Genomic DNA, 21828 nt, shown 5'->3' with positions numbered 1-21828 from the left:
ACATTTATTATTTGCTGAGATCTATTGTCTTGGATTTCCAGCTGTTAATTTGAATTTAATGTCCTGTACTACAAATAAAAATTCCATTCACGGAGACACTCTTCTAATTTTAGTGAGTTATATTACAAAAAAAGAAAAAAGAATAGACCTATAAGATATAATCTTTTATAAATTAAACTTCTTTTTTAAGCATATTCTTTAAAATACCTGTAAGTGGACCAACATTCCAAGCAATGTTGTTGCACCAGCCAATAGCCTGAACCCAATGAACAGTGCCTGCATTTATCCAGACCAAGTCTCCAGGTCGCTGAATAAACCTATACACTGGAACATTTGCTTCATAAAGATCTTCAAGGTTGGGCCACCAAGAGCCCATTAGGAAATTCAAATTATTTCTGAAATAAGAAAAAATAATGCAAATGGATCAAGTACTTTAATAAACTATTTATAAAATTGCCAGACACTGTTAAAAGGTTTTAAAAATATGCTCATTCATTGCATTGAAACTTAATTGCTTGTGCAATAAGAAGTGTTTTATATAATGTGAGTGAAATTACAGTTTAGTATTAGATGACATATGCAAAGATTAGTATTACTACCTAAAGTTGATTTTTCAAAGATCCAAATGAAATCCAAAGCTACTTTTAAGTAATGCTTATATACATTAACTTTTCATTTCAGGCTATTTTGACTGAATCCTTCTCCCTGGAGTACTTAGAAATCTCTAGAAGATAAATGGAATGTGGAGTTCATTTCAAGTCATTTAAATCCATAAACAGGAACACTATGGCAGATATAACAACTAGGAACTTTAATTTCTGAGAAAAGTAGAAAACAGAAATGATCTCTACTGCTGTTTGAAATCCTAAGCAGGAAAGGGGGTGGAAAATGTATCTCTGTAGCGTTTGATGATTGGTTGACTAAAATTATGCAGTTGAAAATAACTGTCAAAAATGAACAATACAAACATGCAAATAGCCACCATCACTGCCACCACCACCAACATACTTTGGAAACATCTACAGATCACATAACTTACATTTTACATTAAACTATGGCTGCTACTTATTCTACTTCATCATATGTTATATGAAATATTTTTATAACTACATAGCAACCTTTCCTGACAGAACTTTATAAAAGCTTGTTTAAGAAACTAGAGAAAGCAGTTTTGTTACAGATAGTGAACACAGGAAAAAGTGGAGTAGGATATAGTTGAAAAGGCAGCAATGACAAGAATTCTGTGAGAATTTAAATGCCATGTTAGAGATTTAGGACTTTAGCCAAGGGCAATGGGAAGCCACTAGGGGGAGAGGGGGTGTGGTTTAAGTAGAAAAGTGACAAGATCAGAATTATTTTAGAAAGAGAATTTTGGCTGCTCCTCCTGAATGAAGTAGAAAGGACTAGAGAAGAACAAGGCAAGAGTAATTAGGAAATTAGCAAGAGTTAAAAAAAAAAAAAGAAAAAAAAAAGAATATCAGGAAGAATAATTTGGAGTCCATTACAGGAGTGCAGGGGAAAGAGGATGAACTAACATGATGTTTGTATAGAAAGAGAGAAGCAGTTTGATTCAAGAGGTATCTGACATAACATCAATATGACTTGACAGCTGACAAGATGTGAGGGAAGGAAGGGATAAGGGAAAGGAAGTTAAGGCTGATTTTCATGACTCTAAGATAAATTATAGTTATGATGGAAGGATTTTATAAAATTTAACTACTTTAGATTTCACATTTGGAGAAGGAAGAAGCTGCAGAGTGGAAAAGATGCTTTTCTTAAGATTTTAAGAAATAGCCTTTACTTTATTTCTGCATTTTAAGCTAAGGGAATGATAAAACGAACCTTGAAATTATTTTCATTAGTTTAAATTTAATATTTTGTCTAGATCAAGGGTCAGCAAACTATGGCCTAAGGGCCAGTTCACTATTTCGATATTTTTCTTTATGAGAACAAAACCATATCCACTTATTTATATATTATAAATGACTGCTTATACATTATCTGACCCTTTATGGAAAAGGTTTACCAACCTCTCTGATGTAGAAATCTTAGTCTTATTTTTGTCCTTAAAAAACAATGCAAGGCTGCTCTTCAAAGTCTAGAACAGACTGCCAACAGTAGCTTAATTACTGTTCATGATAAGGCCAATCTGATAGACCAAATAATCAATAAAATAATAAAAAAGCAAGAATAATTGAATCATATATAAAAATGATCATTCTAAGATAGATATTTAAAATGAAATAAATCTACAAATCTACAGATATGGTCTATACCACTTAATATCAAAAGTAATGACTTTTGTATGAAAAAAATTCTACACTGTAATGCTGAGGTAGGTTAAGTACTATCTCCATAACTTAGTGACCAAACTCTTCATACTAACATGGTATTTTTATTATCCCCAATTTCAATTTTTTTGGGGCATCATCTGCCTATTTTACCTTTGTTCCCAAGTTATCTTTCCATTTACTCATTAATTTATTTTCAAATCCCAGTAATTTTTTCCTCTTCCACCTGGATATTTATACTTTTGTGATCATAGGAACATATCCAAACTCTTAGGGGTAACACAAAACTTTAAAAGGTTCTACAGAGTCTATAACATCATAACAATAATCATTGTTATTGTATAGGTATTGTATAGGTAACCAATAGTTGACCCCAGCTAGATTATCTCCAATTATACTGATATATGGAAACTTTTCCTTTATTCCCACCACAATCCCTTCTATTGCCTTGTCTCTTTCTCTCCCTTTTAATATCAGAGCTCTCACACAATGTTTACTAATGCCCACTGGTTTTGTTTATTTGTTTTAACTTGGGGTTTACATTTTTGCTCTTCCATTTGTGCACCTTTAACTTACCCTCCACCAAACCACCCATGCCCACACTCCATCTGCCTCCCTCCCCCAACACTTTGTTCCCTCTGGTAACCATTAAATTCTTTCAATGAGTTTAAGATTCATTCCTGTTGTATTTTGCTTGTGTATGTTTTCTCGTTATTTATATTACACAGATAAAAGACCATCCGATATCTTTCTTTCACGTTCTAACTTATTTCACTTAGCATTATCACTTCAAAGTCCATCCATTTTGTCCCAAAGGCAACTAGTTCATCTTTTTCACAACTAGTACTCCATTGAGTATAAATCACACAATTTCTTTATCCATTTGCCTGTTGAAGGGCACTTCGTTTGGTTACACAAGGTGGCAATTGTAGACAGTAATGCTATGTACACAGGTGTAAATAAATCTTTTACACCCGTGCTATGTAAACAGGTGTAAATAACTCTTATTAGAGGTTTTTCATATTTTTAGGATAAATACCTAATAGAGGTATTGATGGATCATATAAATTTTCACTTTTATTTTCTTAAGGAATCTCCATACCATTATCCAAACAGGCTGCAACACTTGCATTCCCAACAGCATCTACCAGTTTTTGAAAGCATTGTCCAATTGTTGCTATATAAATGTCCAATATTATTTTTAGCTTTCTAACTTGATCTGCTACACATAATTCTCTCAAACACCCTCCAGTTTGTCAAAATGTCTGTATTTCATCCTCTCTTATGGCTATACAGTACTCCAATGTGAGGCTATACAACATCTTGATCCAACTGTGTGTTGATGGACATTTAGGCTGCTTCCATGTCCTAGTTATTGTAAATAATGGTGCTGTGAACACTGTAGAATATAAGGGTTTTATATTATTTGGATCTATGCCAGAGTGGGACTGTTGGGTTGTTATTTGTATTTTTAGTTTCTTAAGGAAAATCCAGATTTGCTTTCCATAATGGTTGCAGCAGTTTACATTCCCACCAACTATGTAATAGGGTTCCTTTTGCTCCACATCCTCCCCAACACTTGTTGCTTAGAGTCTTTTTAACATGGGCCATTCTTACAGCTGTGAGATGGTATCACATTGTGGTTTTAATCTGCAACTTTCTTCCTAGAAGCAACAATGAACGTTGTTTTCATGTCTTTTGTCCCTTCAGATATATCTTTAGCAAATTGTCTGTTTATGTCTTGCTGGCCCATTTATTAGGCTTTTTTTAAATTATTGAATTTATGAGTTTTTTAGTATATCCTGGGTATTAATCTCTTCCTTTTCCTCCTCCACGTTAAGTAATTTAGGTGTCCATTACCTTGACATTCATTTTGTCTGTTGCTTTAATAATTTCTTTAGAATTTCTTTCATATGTGCCTTGGTGTTAACAAATTCTTTTAGTTTTTGCTTTTCACTGAAGCTCCTTATTCTTCTTTCTGTGTTGAATGTTAACCTTGCAGGGTAAAGGATTCTGGGCTCAAAGTCTTTTTATTCAAGTATTTAAGTATTATTTAAATGTTTTCAATGGATTTTTATAGTGTGACTTGTTGCGTGTCTGGTATTATGTTGTTTGGAACTCTTTGGGTCTTTTGGGTCACAATGTCTGTTTCATTTTCTAGACTGAGATGATTTCAGCAACTATTTTCTAAATAAATTCTCTGTGCCTTTCTCTTTCTCTTCTCCTCCTGGGAACCCTCATTGTATGGGTGGTATTTCTCTTTAAGTTGCCGAAAGGGCACTTACGCAATTTTTTAAAAATTATTTTTCTCCACATTGGTTTATTTGTGTGTTGTTCTCCAACACTGTGTTTGAGTTCATTAACTCTCTTTATTGCTTTTCTTTGTGTCCTGTCAAGGCCCTCAATTGTATTCAGCAATAGTGTTTCTTAGCTCCATTATTTCTCACTGCAGCTGCATATTTTCTTTACTGTTTTTATTTCCTACATTATTTTTTGAGTTCCATTAATGTTGTTAGAACTGCTACCATGAACTATCATGTTTGCATTTCTGCTGCTTTGTGTTCTTATCAGGTGATTTTTGCTCTGGCATTTGTGGTGAACAAGGATCAATGCACTGTAGCTGCAACAATATACTATCATCTCAAAGTTTATGAAATAAAAATCTTTCTGTAAAACAATGCAGATTTCTTGCACGACACTCTTCTTTCTCACTACTACCAGACTGTTGGTCCATAAGAATAAATACAGATTAAAGTAGATCAGGCTGTTTCACCAGAGGGTTTGAAACTTTAGAATTCCACATCTTTGACTTTCTTACACTGACGGAAATCTATATGTTAAATAGCAAAGACAAAAAAAAAGATGAGAATCTTTTGTTCAGATATAAGAAAATTTTGGAGAAATATGGTTTTTTGCAATTATATTTACACTTTCTTTTCTAAATCAAGGTATTTACAGCAAAGATACTAACACAAAATAAAAAACTGGCAGTTAGTATGTGGAAAATATGCACAGCTTCAAAGTCTCTCATATATATTTTGGTGGGTTTTGCCTTTATCTTATGGGGGGAGGGAGGGTAATACCAAGAGTATATATAATTTATGTGTTTAAGCATACTAGTTTTCCAGTGTCAAACCTGAAGATATCAGGTTCTTACATAATAGACTTCAAAAGAGACCAATTAAATATTAAATGAACAACAAAAAATAAATTCCATTTAGAAATAATTAAATCTAAGTTAAAAACAATTCCAAGGCATCCTTTATCATAAGGTAAGTAAATGAAGACTATTTCTAGGATCTTAAGGAAAGGAATACTTCTATTAGAACTCTTTCAATTATAGCAAACAAAATCAACCAGCTGATCAAATTTTATAAAATTCCTTTGCAGGAAATGTTGACAATGTAGTTTAAAAAAGAATTTCTGTCATGATGATACGGCAAAGAGTAGAATGTTCAATTATGAGTTATTAACAACTATAAGGGTGCTCAATTATAGAATTCTTTCTACTTCTAAAACCATTTATAGTAAAACAATTTTTTTAGAATACACATCTTTCAAATGAACAAGTATTTTTTTAGTTATCCTAATAAACAACTCAACCTCTCTATCCTCTAAATTCAAGACTACTACTAGTGTATGGAATAGTTTTGTGGCATCTTAAAGTATTCCTAATAACACAAAATAACATGTTTGGAACCATATTATTTTAAATGAACTTTCTGCTGAACAATAAGTAAAAACTAGTTGCATTATCCTACATACTAGCATTAAGATATCCAGCTTAGTAAGTTGTCCTTTACAATCACTGTTTTTGAATTATTATGCTTAAAGAAAATTTGGTTTGTAAACCTACTTTTCACAGAAGTCATTCAGAACACCCCAGTAACCTTCAGGAACAACAAACCATTCACAGTCACCTGGACCAATATTTATGTTAACTGAACAAAAGTTGTTATTTTCTTGATGACCTAAAATGTGAGAAGAAAAAAAAAATAATCAGCACACTATAATTTTATAGAAAAATGTGTCTTTAGAAATGAAACCCTAGAAATGGTCAACAGAGAATGTTGTAGTGGTATTCAATTATCTTTATAGCATTATTGTGTCAAGTCTTGTTTGGGAACTGAGTTTGGTCAACTCTTATTCAGTAAAGCTCTCTGTGAAAGGCAGTCTAATACTGATCAAGAGCTTAAGTTCTGGGGCCTCCCCGGTGGCGCAGCGGTTGAGCGCTGGGTTGCGAGGCTGCCCGCAGCCTCTGCAGCGCCAGTTCGATCCCCAGCCACCGGGCGAGGGTCTGACATGGCACAGCAGACCTCTCCTGTCTCGCCCGCTGCTCCTCTCAGCAGTGTATTTCAGTGGATCTGCCTGTTCTGCTCCCCACTCTGTCTCTGGTGAATTCTCTCACCCTCCCGCGCTTCTGACTGTACCCAGTGCTTGTATAAATAAATAAATAAATCTTAAAAAAATAAATATTTAAAAAAAAAAAAAGCTTAAGTTCTGGAGCCTGGCTCCTTGGTTTAGTCGTCATGTGAACTTGGGCAAGGGGCTAAACCGTTAGGACTCAATTTCCTTATATGTCAGATTAGACAATGATTCCAATATATCATTGGGTAGTTCTGAGCATTAGTGAAATAATAACAACTTTGAACCATGCCTAATGCATGGTAAGAAATGAACATTAGCTATTATTGATAACATTACCACTTCTTCCTTGAGAAATTAATCCCAATTCTTACAAGCAGTATTAGGTAATCTGGAATTCAAAAATGTAGTTGTGGGAGTGGTATAAAGAAAAATGTCAGAGTAGGGAATTCTTGGATAAATTTCCAGACACACACTACACACACACAAACACACAATCTAGTGAAAACAGTCAAAAGTAACAATAGTTACCAGAACTACAGGCAACGGTCAAAGATTTACAGCAATCAAACAAATGCTTGACGTTAATAAAGATGACAAACATGAGGAGGTTTTCTGTGGTAATTTAACTTACTTCAAAAGACAGATGAAAACAGATGCTATCAAGGGGCAACCCCTTCTAAAAAACTACTTGTGGGGGTCAAACAATAGACATGCCAAAGGTTTGAGAGGAAAAGATGGGTAGTGAGATTTTACGATTTTTAAAAAGTTTCTGTGACTACTGAAGAATTTAGAGAGCCGCAAATTACCCAAAGCAGGATGCATAATCAGGAAAAATGTAAGGCTGTGTACTTGAACCTCTTGCTGATAAACAGACCCAGTTCAAGCAAGGAGATAATGGCTAAAGTAGAGTTATAAGTGACCTGGTTAAGTATAGAAGGAGTGACACAACAAAAAGGTAATCAAACTCTGAAGAGCTGTAGAATTCTATTTTCTCTTCTTTTTGTTATTTTTCCTTCTTTCACATCAGGTCATTACCTAACTGCTGACATAATGGAAAGGAGATCTCAAGACCCACACATGACATGGAATACAGTCTTTATAAAAAGTAATACAGAAAGTCATTAAGACAACTGTAGCCCACAACAAGTAACAACAACAAACTTGGGAGAGGGAGGCGAATCTGATTTCTCTAATTGCAACATTATAGTATTAAAGAAACAGAGACACTTCAGGAACCATAACCAATACAGAATACAGTAATTTAAACAATACTCAAAAGTCAGTTTTCAAAAATACTTATGAGGCCTACAAAGAATTAAGAAATTATGGCTCAATCACAGAAAACAAAAAATAAATTAACAAAAACTGTTCCTGAAAAAAATACAGTTAAGTCCATAATATTAGACTTACTAGACAACACTTTTAATCAACCATCTTAAATATGCTTAAAGGGTTTAATTAAACCATAGAGAAGAACCAAGGAAATGAGAAGAATAGTATCGCAACAGAGATTATCAATAAAGAGAAAGAAAAAAAATTTTGTAGTTTTTCAACAAACTGAAATAAAAAATTCACTTAATGGGTTTCAACAGCAGATTTGAGCAGACTAAGAATCAGCAAACTCTATAGATAGGACAAATTAAAGTATCCATTCTGAAGAGGACAAATTAAAGTATCCATTCTGAAGAGGAAAAAAAAGAATGAAGAAAATTTAACAGAGCAGAAGAGATCTGTGGGACATCGTTAAGTATACTATAATATGTATTATGGAAGTCCCAGAGAAAAAGAAAAGGGCAAAAAGATTATTTCAAAAAATGATGATTGCAAACTTGCATAATTTGACAAAATATATGACTCTACACATCCAAGAAGTTCAATGACTACAAGAAGGACAGACTCTAGAGAACAACAAGATACACTAAAATCAAAGTATATATAAATAGCCAAAGAGAAACCTGAAAGCAAAAGTCATTTCTCACATACAAGAGAACATCAATAGCTGATTGCCTATCAAAAATCATGGATTCCAGGAGGCAACAGAATTAGATGTGCTCATTAAAAAATGTTACGGAGCTTTTCAGACAGAAATGAAACAATGGACAGTAACTCAAGAGCCCTAAGAAAAGATAACTATAGTAAAGGTATATACAGTGGCTCAGGTGAGAAACCGTATACCTGAAATGTACAGTGTCATAAACCATTATTACCTTAAAAAAAAAAAAAAAAAAAGGAAAAGGAAAGGAAAAAAAAAACTATTGTAAAAGTATCTTTGGAAGACCCACATTTTCCAATTTTGAAACTTAGCCCAAAACTACAGTAATCAAAGCAGTGTGATATTAGTATAAAAATAAATAAGATATAAATTAATGGAATAGCATCAAGATTCCAGAAATATGTCCATATACCTATGGTCAATGGATTTTCAAAAAGGGTGCTAAGATGCTTTTTGAAGGGTGAAACAATACGCTTTCCAAGAAATGGTGCTAGGACACCTGGATGAGCTATATGTAAAAGAATGGAAGTTAGTTCACATCATACACAAAATTAATTTAAAATGATCAAAGATACAAATATAAGATGTAGACCTATAAAAATGTAAGAACAAATAGGGGTATATCTTCATGATCTTAGATTTGGCAATAGTTTCTTTGATATAACAACAACAAAAAAGCAACAAAAGAAAAAAATGGATAAATTGTACTTCATCAAAATTAAAACTTTTTGTGAATCAAGGGACACTGTATCAAGAAAATGAAATGACAGCCTATGCAAAATGGTAGGTAATATTTACAAATCAAATATCTGATAAAGGATTAACAACCAGAATATTAAAAGAATACCTACTATTCCATAAAAGACAATTAAAAATGAACAGAGGACTTGAATAGATATTTGGATACACAAAAGGCCAATGAAAACCACAATAAAATATCATTTCACATCCATAAGGTCACCAAAAAAAAAAAAAAAAAAAAAAAGGAAATAAAGAAAAATAATTACTTTTGGTGAGGATATGGTAAAATCATAACCCTGGCACACTGTTAGCAGGAATGTTAAAATGGTACAAGCTGCTGCAGAAAACAGTTTGGCAGTGCCTCAAAACTTTAAACATAGAAATGCCATATGATACCAGCAATTACAATCCTAGGTATATAATCAAAAGAACTAGAAAACAGGTTTTAAAACAAATACTTATATACGTCTGTTCATAAAAGCACTATTCACAACAGCGAAACAGTGTGAAAAACCCAAGTGTCCGTCAACTGATGAATGGATAAACAAACTACAGTACAGTCATACAACAAATATTATTTAACCATAAAAAGGAATATCACTGATACAATGTGGATAAACCTTAAAAATACGCTAAGTGAAAGAAGCTGTACACAAAAAGCAACATATTATATGATCTATTCATATAAAACATCCAGAACAGGTAAATCTTAATTGCATAACAAAGCCAGAAAGCAATGGTTGCCAAGAGCGAAAGGAACAAGGGAATGAGCTGTCCATGGCCATGGGGTTTCCTTATGAGCTGATGAAAGTATCTTTGAACTACACAGAGGTGAGGGCTTCACAGCAAAGAGACTATACTAAATGCTACTGAATTGCATACCTTAAAGGGGTTAATTTTGCTATGTGAATTTTACCTCAATAAAAAATGTAGCTGTTCTTGCCACATCCTGTGCATACCACATCCTGAGTCTTTTACATATTAGTGTAATGTGAAGATGGTACTCTACACTACATAAAACTGTCTCTTACCAAGAGTAGTCAGAATTGTCCATGGCATGGGCTAAATAAAAATTACCTTAATTAAAAATGGAGATGCTGACTAAAAATCTTATTAAAAATCTTTTAGGGTAGAGCCTAGCAGCATCTCTATAGTTCAGAACACACATGACTGATCATAAAGTCCACTAAAGCAGGTAACACATGTATTTATATATCTCTGTAATGCCAGGTACTAAGTGCTGAGACACAAAAAAAGGCACTCAAGCTTATTTTTAAAAAATTGAACTGAACTGGGCCTCCCCAGCAGCGCAGCGGGTTGAGTGCAGCACTATGAAGCTGTCCTCAGCCTCTGCAGCACGGGTTCGATTCCCGGCTGGCCAGGGAGATACCCACATGGCACAGCAGACTTCTTCTGTCTCGCCTGCTGCTCCCCTTAGCAGTGTTTTTGGACCATCTGCCTGTTCTGCAACCCACTCTGTCTCTGGTGAATCCTCTCACCTTCCTGCACTTCTGGTCAGTACCCCAGTTCTGGTATAAATAAATAAATCTTTTTTTTAAAAAAAGGGAAAAAAATTGAACTGAACTAATTAAAGTACACATTTTCTCTAAGACTGAGCTGTCCAATATGGCAAACATCTGGAATATGATAACCATGAACTGAGTTGTGCAGTAAATAGAAAGTACAAATTGGATTTCAAAAACTTGAAAAATTCCAGGCATTTTTATAATGGTTACAACATTGAAAGGAAAATACATGACTGTACTGGGTCACAACTAATTTTACCTATTTCATTTTGACTACTATAAATTTTTATTTTTTAAAAAAAATTTAACTGACATAACATTACGTTTTAACATTATATAAGTTTCACGTGTGTATTGCTGAGAATCAACCTTGTATAATGCTATATAAAGTTCACTGCTAGGGGTCTCCCTGGTGGCGCAGAGGTTAAGTCTCAGTGCTGCCAAGCTATTGCCAGCCACTGCGGCATGAGTTCGATTCCCGGGCAAGTGAGCTGACTCACATGGTGCAGCAAGACCTCTCCTGTTTCACCCACTGCTCCCCTCACAGTGGATTTCAGTAGATCCGCCTGTTGCGCTCCACACTGGTGAATCCTCTCACTGCCTGCTGCACCTCTGGCCTATACCCCAATTCTTGTATGCATAAATAAAAATAAATCTCAAAAAAATTAATAAGTTCACTGCTAAAAGTTCAGTCCTTCACCATACCATTGTCCCCTTTACTGTAATTTACCCAGCCCCTTATCTGTTTCCCTTCTGGTAACCACTAATTGGCCTCAGAGTGTCCACTACTATAAAACTTTAAATCATTTATATAATTGAATTATATTTCTATTAGACAGCACTACCCTAAGGAAATTCTAACTTTAAGGGTCCACAGGATACTTGGAAAACTAATGCCTTGTAAACAAACCAACAAAAATTCCAAAACAGTCTAGACATAAGTGGCAAAGAAGCAACATATCAACTTTGCTTTCCTCCTTAGTTTATAGTGAAAAAAGTGTACTCTTTTTGATTAGAAAATAGTTTGCCTAAAATAATTCAAATCTGATGAATAGTTTTCAAACAAAATCAATTTTAATAGAACCAATCTGTTACTACATACATAAGAAAAATGAACTCTAGAGTAAGTTGCCCAGTATTTACACCATTGTCTGATAAGAGTGGCGAGCAGATAGATCTTTAGTCATTTATTCCACAATTGTTTCTAATTTACCCAACTAGGGATTAACTGTCACAGAATCAGGTTTCCAATAGCCCAAGGATTAAAAACTAGAGTCTAATGGGTCTAAATCCTGGCTGTAGATTAGAATATACTGGATAAAAGTTCACCAGGAGATTCTAGTAGCAGCCAGAACGGGTATACCACCTTTTTACCCAGAAACAAGCACAGGTTTATTGTGAAAAAAGTTCTTTACTACAATGCAATAAGCAGATGAAAAATAAGGCAATCTGGCTTTTAAGGCATGATTGCTTTAAGTGGCAAACAGAAACACCTGACATTGATATGCAGTCAGTAGGCAATGGTAGAGAGAAACTCCTTTTTAGCAGTACCTGTTCCAATTGTCAAATATATTGATCACCTTGTGAAATTTCACATCAATCAAAGGAAGCACAAAAATGGTATATTAGTGTTGGTTAGAAATTTCAGTCTAAGCATAAGTGACTTTACAAATGAAGAAAAAGACCCAGAGAAGTAATGTGACTTGTCAAAAATGACAAGTCTGTTTAGTAGTAAAGTGTGTACCAGACACGACATCATGAAATGTTTTACAAACTGTGTGACCCAGTTAGAGGTCAGAACCTATATTCTCTTTCTTAAATAGAATGAAATAGATTAGACTGTATTGTGTGAAAGGGCACATATATATGCACTAGGTCGTAAATAAAATGTACTATTATAATTGTAGTGTTAAAAAAATCTTTTTTAGGAAAAACCATACCCTGTAGCTCTGCAACAGACTGGATCAACAACAGTCTTTAAGCAGCAGGTACTTGTTTTCCCAAGAGTGCGCCAATGAGCACTTTTCAGAATTAATTGTTAATGTTTCAGGGCTACTATATTTTTAAAAAGATAATACAAAGGGGGTAATCTTCAAATCTGAGCCCAGTTAAAGAGACTAATCTCAAAATAGATATAATCATTTTACTTTCATTCATAATAAATGGAAAGAATCTGGTTCTGTTTTGCCTGTTTCCCATTTAATTATTTTTCAACTGTAGGCGATGTTAGTTCATAGAAGTTACCTGGTGTTCTGCTTCCTGGAACTTTCATGTATAATTGAACTGTGTTCATGCCCAGTATGGTATGACCAACATGGCTTAGAAGATTTCCTGCTGATACGACACGCACAAAAGCAGGAAGTTTAGTCAGCTCATGTAGCTGCAACTTCCACCTGCAATAAAATAAAAGATCAAGTATGAAACCCTGCTACAAATATTTGTGGAGGTTAACAATCTTTTCAAAAATCGTTGTGTTCAAACCTAAAAAACAAATCTGTAAATATTTCTTTTCACAATAGAAAATACTAAAAATTTTTCCCCCAAAGTAAATTTCCTAACAAAAGGAAATATAAAAATTATTAACAGAGTAAATGAAATGGACAAATTCGACTATTTTTATAACTGCGTAATTGTTTTTATAGAATTATGCAAAAGGAAAATTGTATGATTATGTAATTGGCATATAGTCAAGAGTCTTGATGAAAATCTGTAGAAAAGCTTTAGGACAAAGATAATAATTTAATCACAAAACCCAGCAAAAATAATTTAGCTCAAACTAGCATATCAACTTAGAAAAAGAACAAGCAACAAAATAAAAGAGGACAATGTAGAGAACTCCAAATTTTGCAAAAGATACATCTTTGTATCAGTTCACAGAAATACTACTACAGGTACTTACTTTTTGTCATCAGACAAGTCAATGTTGGTCCCAAACTTTATGGTTTTAAAGGGTCCTTTCCTTTTCCTCCCAGAACTTAAAAAAAGAGAGAGAATATTAGAAACATGCCTTTTCCACAGAAATGCTAAATGGACATTAAAAATGACTTACTTATCTGAAGATGTAGATTCACTATCTGAGTGGTCTTTATGGTGACTTCTTTTCTCATTTTCTTCCTATGGTAAGCAAAAACCATTCCAGTTTAGTATTCAACAACTAGTTTATCCTTTCCATCAAACAACTGAAAAGTTCATATCTAGATTGATGTTATATTATCAATTATTTTTATTATTAACAAGTTTCTACAGGCATCCTTCACATAAAAATTTGTTCAAAGACCACATTAAATAAAAACTCATGACAGTTCCTCACAAAGAATGATCCAGCCAAAACAGAAATGATTAAATCTAAAAAGAAATATTCCACAAATGAGGGAGACATCTCCCTACACAGTAACACTATTTATCAGCCCATAGGTTTGTTTAGAATTTTATACTGAATCAACTAGATAGCACTTACTTTCGAAGGTGTTTCATATAGCTATAAAATAATGAGATGCTTAAAAAAAGTAATGAGTCCTTTCAAAATAATATGAAACATCTCTAAAATAAAATAATCATCAGGAAGTAAATACTTACTCTCAATGATTCCTGGAAGGAGGAGGCCTGATACTGTGCATATTTAGCAATTGTAGTATGAGATCGATTACTTTCACAATGCCAGATTTTCTTTGTTCCAGTGGGATCCCAGTTTTCATCTGCAGGCTGCAGCAACTGTGTCCTCACTTCTACCATGTGTTCATTATTAGCTTCCACCAAAGTTTTAGTAGAGAAAAGTCCCAGGTCTTCATAAATAAATAAATGTGGTTAATACATAAACTATATAAGTGATATTTTTAAAGTGTTCTAAGAAAAAAAAAGTAAAATGTTTTATGGTGCACTATCCAGCTCTATGACCCTACATTTGTACAACCACACACTGAGGCCCCAGACCTAACTTTGCTGTAATGGAGGGAGAATCAAAGGGCCAAGGACTTGGTTTCACTTACTGCATTTCTGCAGGTGCCAGGAACTACCTGGGGTGGGAGTGGCATATATAACAGTCATGCTATATTGCCTATTAGTAGAATCATATTTTACTTAAATTTTATGTTAAAAAATAATTCTATTGGTCAACCTAAACCACAATTGTAATTATACAGTGAAAACAAAGTGAAAGCTAAATCAAAAATCTACAAGAATAAGCAATATCATCATTGTAGCTTCATGTTATAGATTAAAAGAAATGATACATATACAGAACAAGACAAATATCATAATGAAAAACTGAAAAGTAATAGAAATCATTCCTGCAGTGCTTCAAAGGCTAAAAGACAGCAAAGAAAATACACAAACTTTTCCTTTTTCTTATCTAAAAGCTTACCCAACTTAAGAGCTCCAGCAAGGCCACGTATTACTGTCACAGGGTTGTTTGGATTTGTACAAAATTGATGTAAAGGAGGAAAGAAAGCATCACGTTTATTTTCCAACTGTAAAATTAAAATGTATGGTTAGATTTTGGAAAACAGACCTTAAATTTAAAGAGTATGCCAAATTCATTCATTATAACAATTTAAAAAATGCATCCTATGTCATTATTTCCATTTTATACTTTACAGCATTATGTTGCTATGCCTTTTGATCCAAATTGCAATTAAGATAGTAAGTACACACATTGTCCATTTTATCTTGACAAAATATGTGGGAGAGTATTTAAAGTAATCAAAGTGTTTTTTAGAAATTATTAAGCCTTAAGAAGAAAATCCTATCACATACTACAAAGTGGACAAACTGCAAGAACACTAAGTGAAAATAAGCCAGTGACAAAAAGAAAAGCTGTGCATAATCTCACTTATATAAAGGATAGTGGTTGTGGAGAGTGAGGGAAGGAGAGAAAGTAGCTGTTTCAAATGTGTATCAAATTTCAGATTTGCAAGATAAAATAATTCTAGAGCTAGTATGCAACAATGAGAATATATTTTAACTATAAACTTAAAAATGGTTAAGATGGTAAATTTTATGAGGGTTTTTTTTTAAAAAAAAGAAAAAAAATCAGTGTTTTAAAAAATATTACTAAAGTAGGCTGATGACTCATAAAAGATAAACCTTAATTTTGCATTTCCTCCCTCAGACCTTAGTAAAAGTCTATCCTAGTGCTTCCCTAACGGATCAATAAATATTGGTCAGAGAAAGGATTAAGATAACATTTGGGTTGTAGAGGGCAAAATGGCCAAATCCCTAAAAGCAAACTTTGTAAATTAAAGTTTTTTTATTTGGTGTGGAAGTAGGTGAATGGAAGGAAATGGGGTAGGAGGACCTATTTGGGAGAAACATATATAAGATTTGCTTTGACTGAACTCTTATCAACTTCCTAAATCAGATGTTTAAATTTTCATAAAGTAAAACTAATATTTAGTTTTAATAATCAAATAGGCTTTTTAGTGACATATCACATATTATGTTCTCAAATACTTTTCGTGAACGCAAATAACAATGTTTTTGGAGGGCGGGGGGGAAGGGGGAAGGAGGATAAATGTATAAATCCCCCCCAAACATTCAAGGTACTGCCAATAATTTTATTTTTTCCTAAAAGGCATTCATATTAATTTTAAGCAAAATCTTGTAAGTCAAGTCAATGTCAATACTGGTTTGATTATTTTTAATTAGTCAATTCAGACTCACATAAATACTAGGTGTAGGAGGATTCAACTTGTCCTTTGGCAAAGGAGGATATGGTGAAGATGGTGGTCTTGGAGGCGGACATTTATCCAATAAAATGCTACTGTTAGATAAGCCATTTTTACCTAGATTCCTTAAAAAAAAAAAAGGGGGGGGGTGAGGTGGGAAAATAAATTAGCTGTATATTTATTTAGAAAACACACAAAAAATCCTGAATTGTCCTAATTAAATAAATGGACACTTGCACAAATGTATGAGCTTTGGACCCACCGGCAAAAAAGTAATTATAATTTCAGCAAACACTTAACTGGATTCCTATATTTTCCATTGAAGAAAAGCAAGAGAAAAGGCACTACAACACATTGGTTATTGACCACATTCCCTATCTTGCTCATAATGTTCCAATTTATTTGCTTCACTTAAAGAACACAACCTCAGTTTTCTCTCCTCCATCAGATTCTTTCCATTAATTGTTAAAACAATTAGCCCAAAAAAGATTTACATAATAGTATAAATAGAATATGTGTCTGGGCCTCCCTGGTGGTGCAAGGGGTTAAGTCTTAGCACTATAAAACTATCAGCAGCCACTGTGAGTTCGATTCCCAGCCAAGGAGCTAACCCACAAGGCACAGCAGAACCCTCTCCCCCACCCATCTATCTCACCCACTGCCCCACATAGCAGTGTATTTCAGTCGATGTGCCTGTTCTGCTCCTCACTCTGTCTCTGGTGAATTCTCTCACCCCCTGCACCATTGGCCAACACTCCAGCGTATTTGTGTGCACAAATAAAATAAATCTTTGAGAGAGAGAGAAAAAAAAAAAAAAAAAAAGAGTGTGTCTCTCCCTATGTCTCATCTCTGCAGTCATAATCAGAGTAGCTTTGTGACAATTCTCAAAGCTGAAAAGAACTTTTCCTTTCTTTTCTCAAATCTGCAAAGAATTTTATTTGTAACAACCTGTCCAATAAAATTCATCAGGGGCTCTAATGTACTAAATTTTATGGCAAATTACACCAATTTTTTCAAATGGGGTGCATCTCATTCTGATTCTATATAATTATTACTTATTAGTATTTGGGGTTTCTTTTCTTTTAATGAAGGTATCATGTTGTCAAATTATATTGATAAAATTCTTGAAACATGGTAGAATTATCCCTGTAATTATAACTGTAATTCTTCCACTGTAAGAAAATAAAGATACTCTCAATTTTAATTAAGTTTCTCGCCAACTGAGAAAAATTAACAAGAAATAATTTTGAGCCTTGAAATCATTCCAGGTTAACTAACCTTCCTCATCCAACTATTACAAGTTAAAAAATAATCAGTGCATCAATACTAATAAAATTTTAAATATCAAAATTTCAGATAAGAACTTGGTACAGATATAAAAACTGAGTAATTTTACTTACTGAAAAAGGAATTAGCAACTTGTTTTCATAAATTATAGAGTAACAGAGGTCAAAACAAAATTAATTTTAAGTTTCTGCTACATTGAAAAAACCTTCCAAATCAGCCGTTTTAGTTGGTGCAAATAAAACTACAGCTTGATGTTTCACTGCTACAATCACTGACTTTTTAAAAAAAAAAAATGTACAAAAGTTATAAAGACGAAATTTTAAGTTCAACTAACATAAGGTTAAATGTTAAACAAATGAATATTCTACTCAATAACAGCTTTCAACATTTCTTTACAAAATGTGACTGTGCTGTAAATTAAGGTGGACATGATACATATAAGCTTTTAGATTCTGGTATAAACATAGCACTAATTTGTAAACTCCATGAAAGTAGAGTTAACAGAGATTGAAAAAGAAACAATTCCCCAAGTATTATGATTAAACCAAACATAAAACATTCACTTACAATATCTATATAATTTCATGCTGAATTGTGTGCCTTCCAATCTTTAACTTCAGAATTTAAACAAAATATGACTGAATACACACACACACACACACACACACAGTTTGTTGTCCAGAGCAGGAAATGCAAGTATTATATAGTAAATGCTTACCATTTTAAATAACTAAAAGAGATGGACTAAGTATTACAATTGTACCATAAAAGAGCATCTCATGCTAATTAAATATGGCACCAAATTTAAGCTTCTACAACATTCAAAAGTTGTGAAAAGGGACTAGAAAATAGAGTATGATTGATTAGTAGAATTCTGTCTATCATTTCTATAGTTTTGCAACAATTAAAAGGAAAAAAGGCAAAAAAGGTAAAAATGTAGCTGGCCTTTACTTTCATTTATTGTTTATTGTTTTCTTTTAAAAACAAGAACAGAAAAGGTGAGGCTTGACTAATACATCTGATATTGATTCAACCACTGAAAGTTGCAATCAAAATTTTAAACCATAGAAGAAATAAAGACAACCGTTTTTCAATGTATAGCACTAACCACTACAACACTAAAATGAAACAAGTCAAATTAAAATCATTACTTTTAAAAACTATGTATGTAAAAATAAGAGGATAGTTTATTCTAACAATGCAATAAAATTATATCTAGTAGTTTCTTAATATATTTTAAACATTGGTTACTTTCCTGTTGAGATCAAATCTGGAAAAAATTGGAATTTTCCCAAAATTCCTATTTCCCTGAATTCCTAACTGATGTAGATACTTGTCTATACAGTGACTATGAGCCTTTCCACTTAAAATACACTTACCAATCATAATGTAAAGGACAGAGCTATAGACAACAGGAACAGACTTTATCTTCTGAAAATGCAAGTATAAGTACCTATCACTGTTTAAAACACTTCAAACCAGATGATGAAAACTAATGTAACAATCCAAAGTGGAAAAAGATGTTGACATCAATGCAAGCAAGTGATAGAAAGGATTTAGAGATTATCCCATTTTAAATTCCTTTCCCTCATTTGGAAACTCTGTCCTTGCACAGAGTAGGGAGAATTTAAGTTAGTCACTGTCCAATTACTTAAACTATTGTCTTACACTTATTTTCAAATTTATCTATGTCATTTGTTAGGGAATGTATTCTGTGGGCAAACCAATCTATACTAAAATTATCTTTGGTTAAGAAACTCCTATACCAGGGCCTCCCCGGTGGCGCAGCGGTTGAGCGCTGGGCTGAGAAGCTGCCCGCAGCCTCTGCAGCACCGGTTCGATCCCCGGCCATAGGCGAGGGTCCCACATGGTGTGCAGACCTCTCCTGCCACCCGCTGCTCCCCTCAGCAGTGTACTTCTGTCACTCTGCCTGCTCTGCTCTCCGTTCTGACTCTGGTGAATTCTCTCACCCTCCCGCGCTTCTCACTGTACCTAGCGCTTATATAAATAAATAAATCTTTAAAAAAAAAAAAAAAAAAAAGAAAGAAACTCCTATACCAGAGACATATACCTTGCACCTATGTCACTTTTCTGAGTTCTAGACTCCTGCCCAGCACAGGATACCATCATAGAACAGAAATAACAAACATCACAATGCCTATCATCTGTTGTCTTGACTTTTTTTTTCTAGGTCTTAGAAAATTTTTATCTCCAATTTATCAGAATATTTGTTGTATCTTCATTAATAAACTGAGACACAGATTTACTGAAATAACCTAAGCAACCTCAGGGGTCCAAACTGCTTTTTGCATCTAGGGAGGGGGGGGGAGGAGCAGGAGAGAGAGGGGAAAGGAAGGAGGAAGAGGAGGGGGAGGGAGGGAGGGAGGAGGAAGAGGGGGAAGAAAGGAAGGGGCGGGCAGGGAACACTAAATCTCAGTAATAAGGCAAAATTATTTTAAAAGTTGGAAATAAAACTGTAAGAATGTACTTTATAATTCTAAGTGAATGTTTATATAAACCTTAAAACTGAGATGTAGATTATAATCTTTAATACACTTTCAGAAATACAATCATACCTAAGTACCCATAGCTTAAGACTTTCTTGATGAAACCTTGTGGTAACTGCTACTGTACACTGTTTATAACTTGTACCTTCAAGGTACTCTAACACTATTCCTCCTAAATACATCAGTCCATGATGTTAGTACTAGACCTAAATTCCCCTCCCTTCCCACCCCATTTCCAAGCAATTGCCTTGAGTCTACAGAAAGCAGAAAAGATAAGATCGCTCAGTTCCAGCAAATGGTAGCAGCAGTATCTAGGAAAAAGGACAGAGGCCCCAGTAGCCATGTGGAGATCAAGCAGTAGGCACTGTGGCTCTCCTCAGAGAGAGCACAGTATAGCATGTGGTCTGGATACTAAAACATGTGTATTTTCTTTAGACCCAGAGGTGAAGTTTATGATACGATGACTTCTAGACAAAAAGAATAACATAAAAACATTAAATTTCTAGAGAGTCAAATTTTAGAACTTCAGAAATCTCGCGATGTGCTGCAGAAGAATTTAGTCTGATTTAGACATTATCCAGTGTGGTTTTTAAGATTAACTACAGGGCCTCCCCAGTGGTGCAGCGGTTGAGCGCTGGGTTGCGAAGCTGCCCGCAGCCTCTGCAGCACCAGTTCGATCCCCGCGGGCGAGGGTCCCACATGGCACGCAGGCGGGCAGACCTCTCCCGCCGCCTGCTGCTCCCCTCAGCAGTGTACATCAGACATTCTGGCTATTCTGCTCCCTGCTCTGGCTCTGGTGAATTCTCTCACCCTCCCGTGCTTCTGACTGTACCCAGTGCTTATATGAATAAATAAATAAATCTTAAAAAAAAAAAAAAAGATTAACTACAGTAGTTACCATGCCAGTAATGTGGACCCAATCTATAACACAAATGTTAAAATATGAAAAAAAGATGTAATTTTTGCCCTAGTCAGAATAAAGGTAGCAGTTGAATAGCTGAAAACACGTGGCAGAAAATAATGAAAAGAAATGGGAAATGAAACAGACTAGAAAGTATTTTAAACACTCAAACTCAATAGCCTTTAAGGAAAGAGAACTATAATGTGTTTATAGTATTAAAGTCCCCAAATCACTTAATTATAACTTTTACACACAAAATTAATTCTTTTACTCACTGCTTCTATCCAATACCCCTCCCAAATAGCAAATGGTATAAATAAGATTTAATTTTCACCTTAGTCACCCATCAATGACAAACATTTAATGGTGGATCCATGATACCTTCTAATAAAATCATCTGAATAGTGAAAAGGATAACCACACATTCAAATGTCAATTAATAAACATATGAACATTAACAGCTATAGGAAGAGATTTATAGAGATGTTAAGTGAGAACTATTCTGAATTTTAAAACATATTTTTAAACTTATTAAGAGGCCAGTGTACATA

The 21828-nt window shown here is 34.0% G+C and overlaps 1 protein-coding gene across 13 annotated transcripts in view; it reads right to left on the bottom strand.

Annotated features, from left to right (window-relative positions):
- Nucleotides 1-21828, bottom strand: part of KDM6A (lysine demethylase 6A) — a gene marked incomplete at both ends in the record, with an annotated part of 179318 nt that overhangs the window by 20964 nt on the left and 136526 nt on the right. For all 13 annotated transcript variants that reach the window (XM_084259185.1, XM_084259191.1, XM_084259193.1 and 10 more), the window contains 8 exons: nt 208-395; nt 6148-6262; nt 13164-13312; nt 13819-13893; nt 13969-14033; nt 14496-14701; nt 15280-15385; nt 16578-16707. In XM_084259185.1, the coding sequence (XP_084115311.1) occupies nt 208-395; nt 6148-6262; nt 13164-13312; nt 13819-13893; nt 13969-14033; nt 14496-14701; nt 15280-15385; nt 16578-16707 (1034 nt within the window). The remainder of the gene's footprint in view (nt 1-207; nt 396-6147; nt 6263-13163; nt 13313-13818; nt 13894-13968; nt 14034-14495; nt 14702-15279; nt 15386-16577; nt 16708-21828) is intronic.

Source organism: Talpa europaea (assembly GCF_964194135.1).
Source record: "Talpa europaea genome assembly, chromosome: X".
NCBI classification, from domain to species: Eukaryota; Metazoa; Chordata; class Mammalia; order Eulipotyphla; family Talpidae; genus Talpa; species Talpa europaea.
Note: the sequence above shows the minus strand (reverse complement) of the source record. Positions and strands in the feature narration are given on the sequence as shown.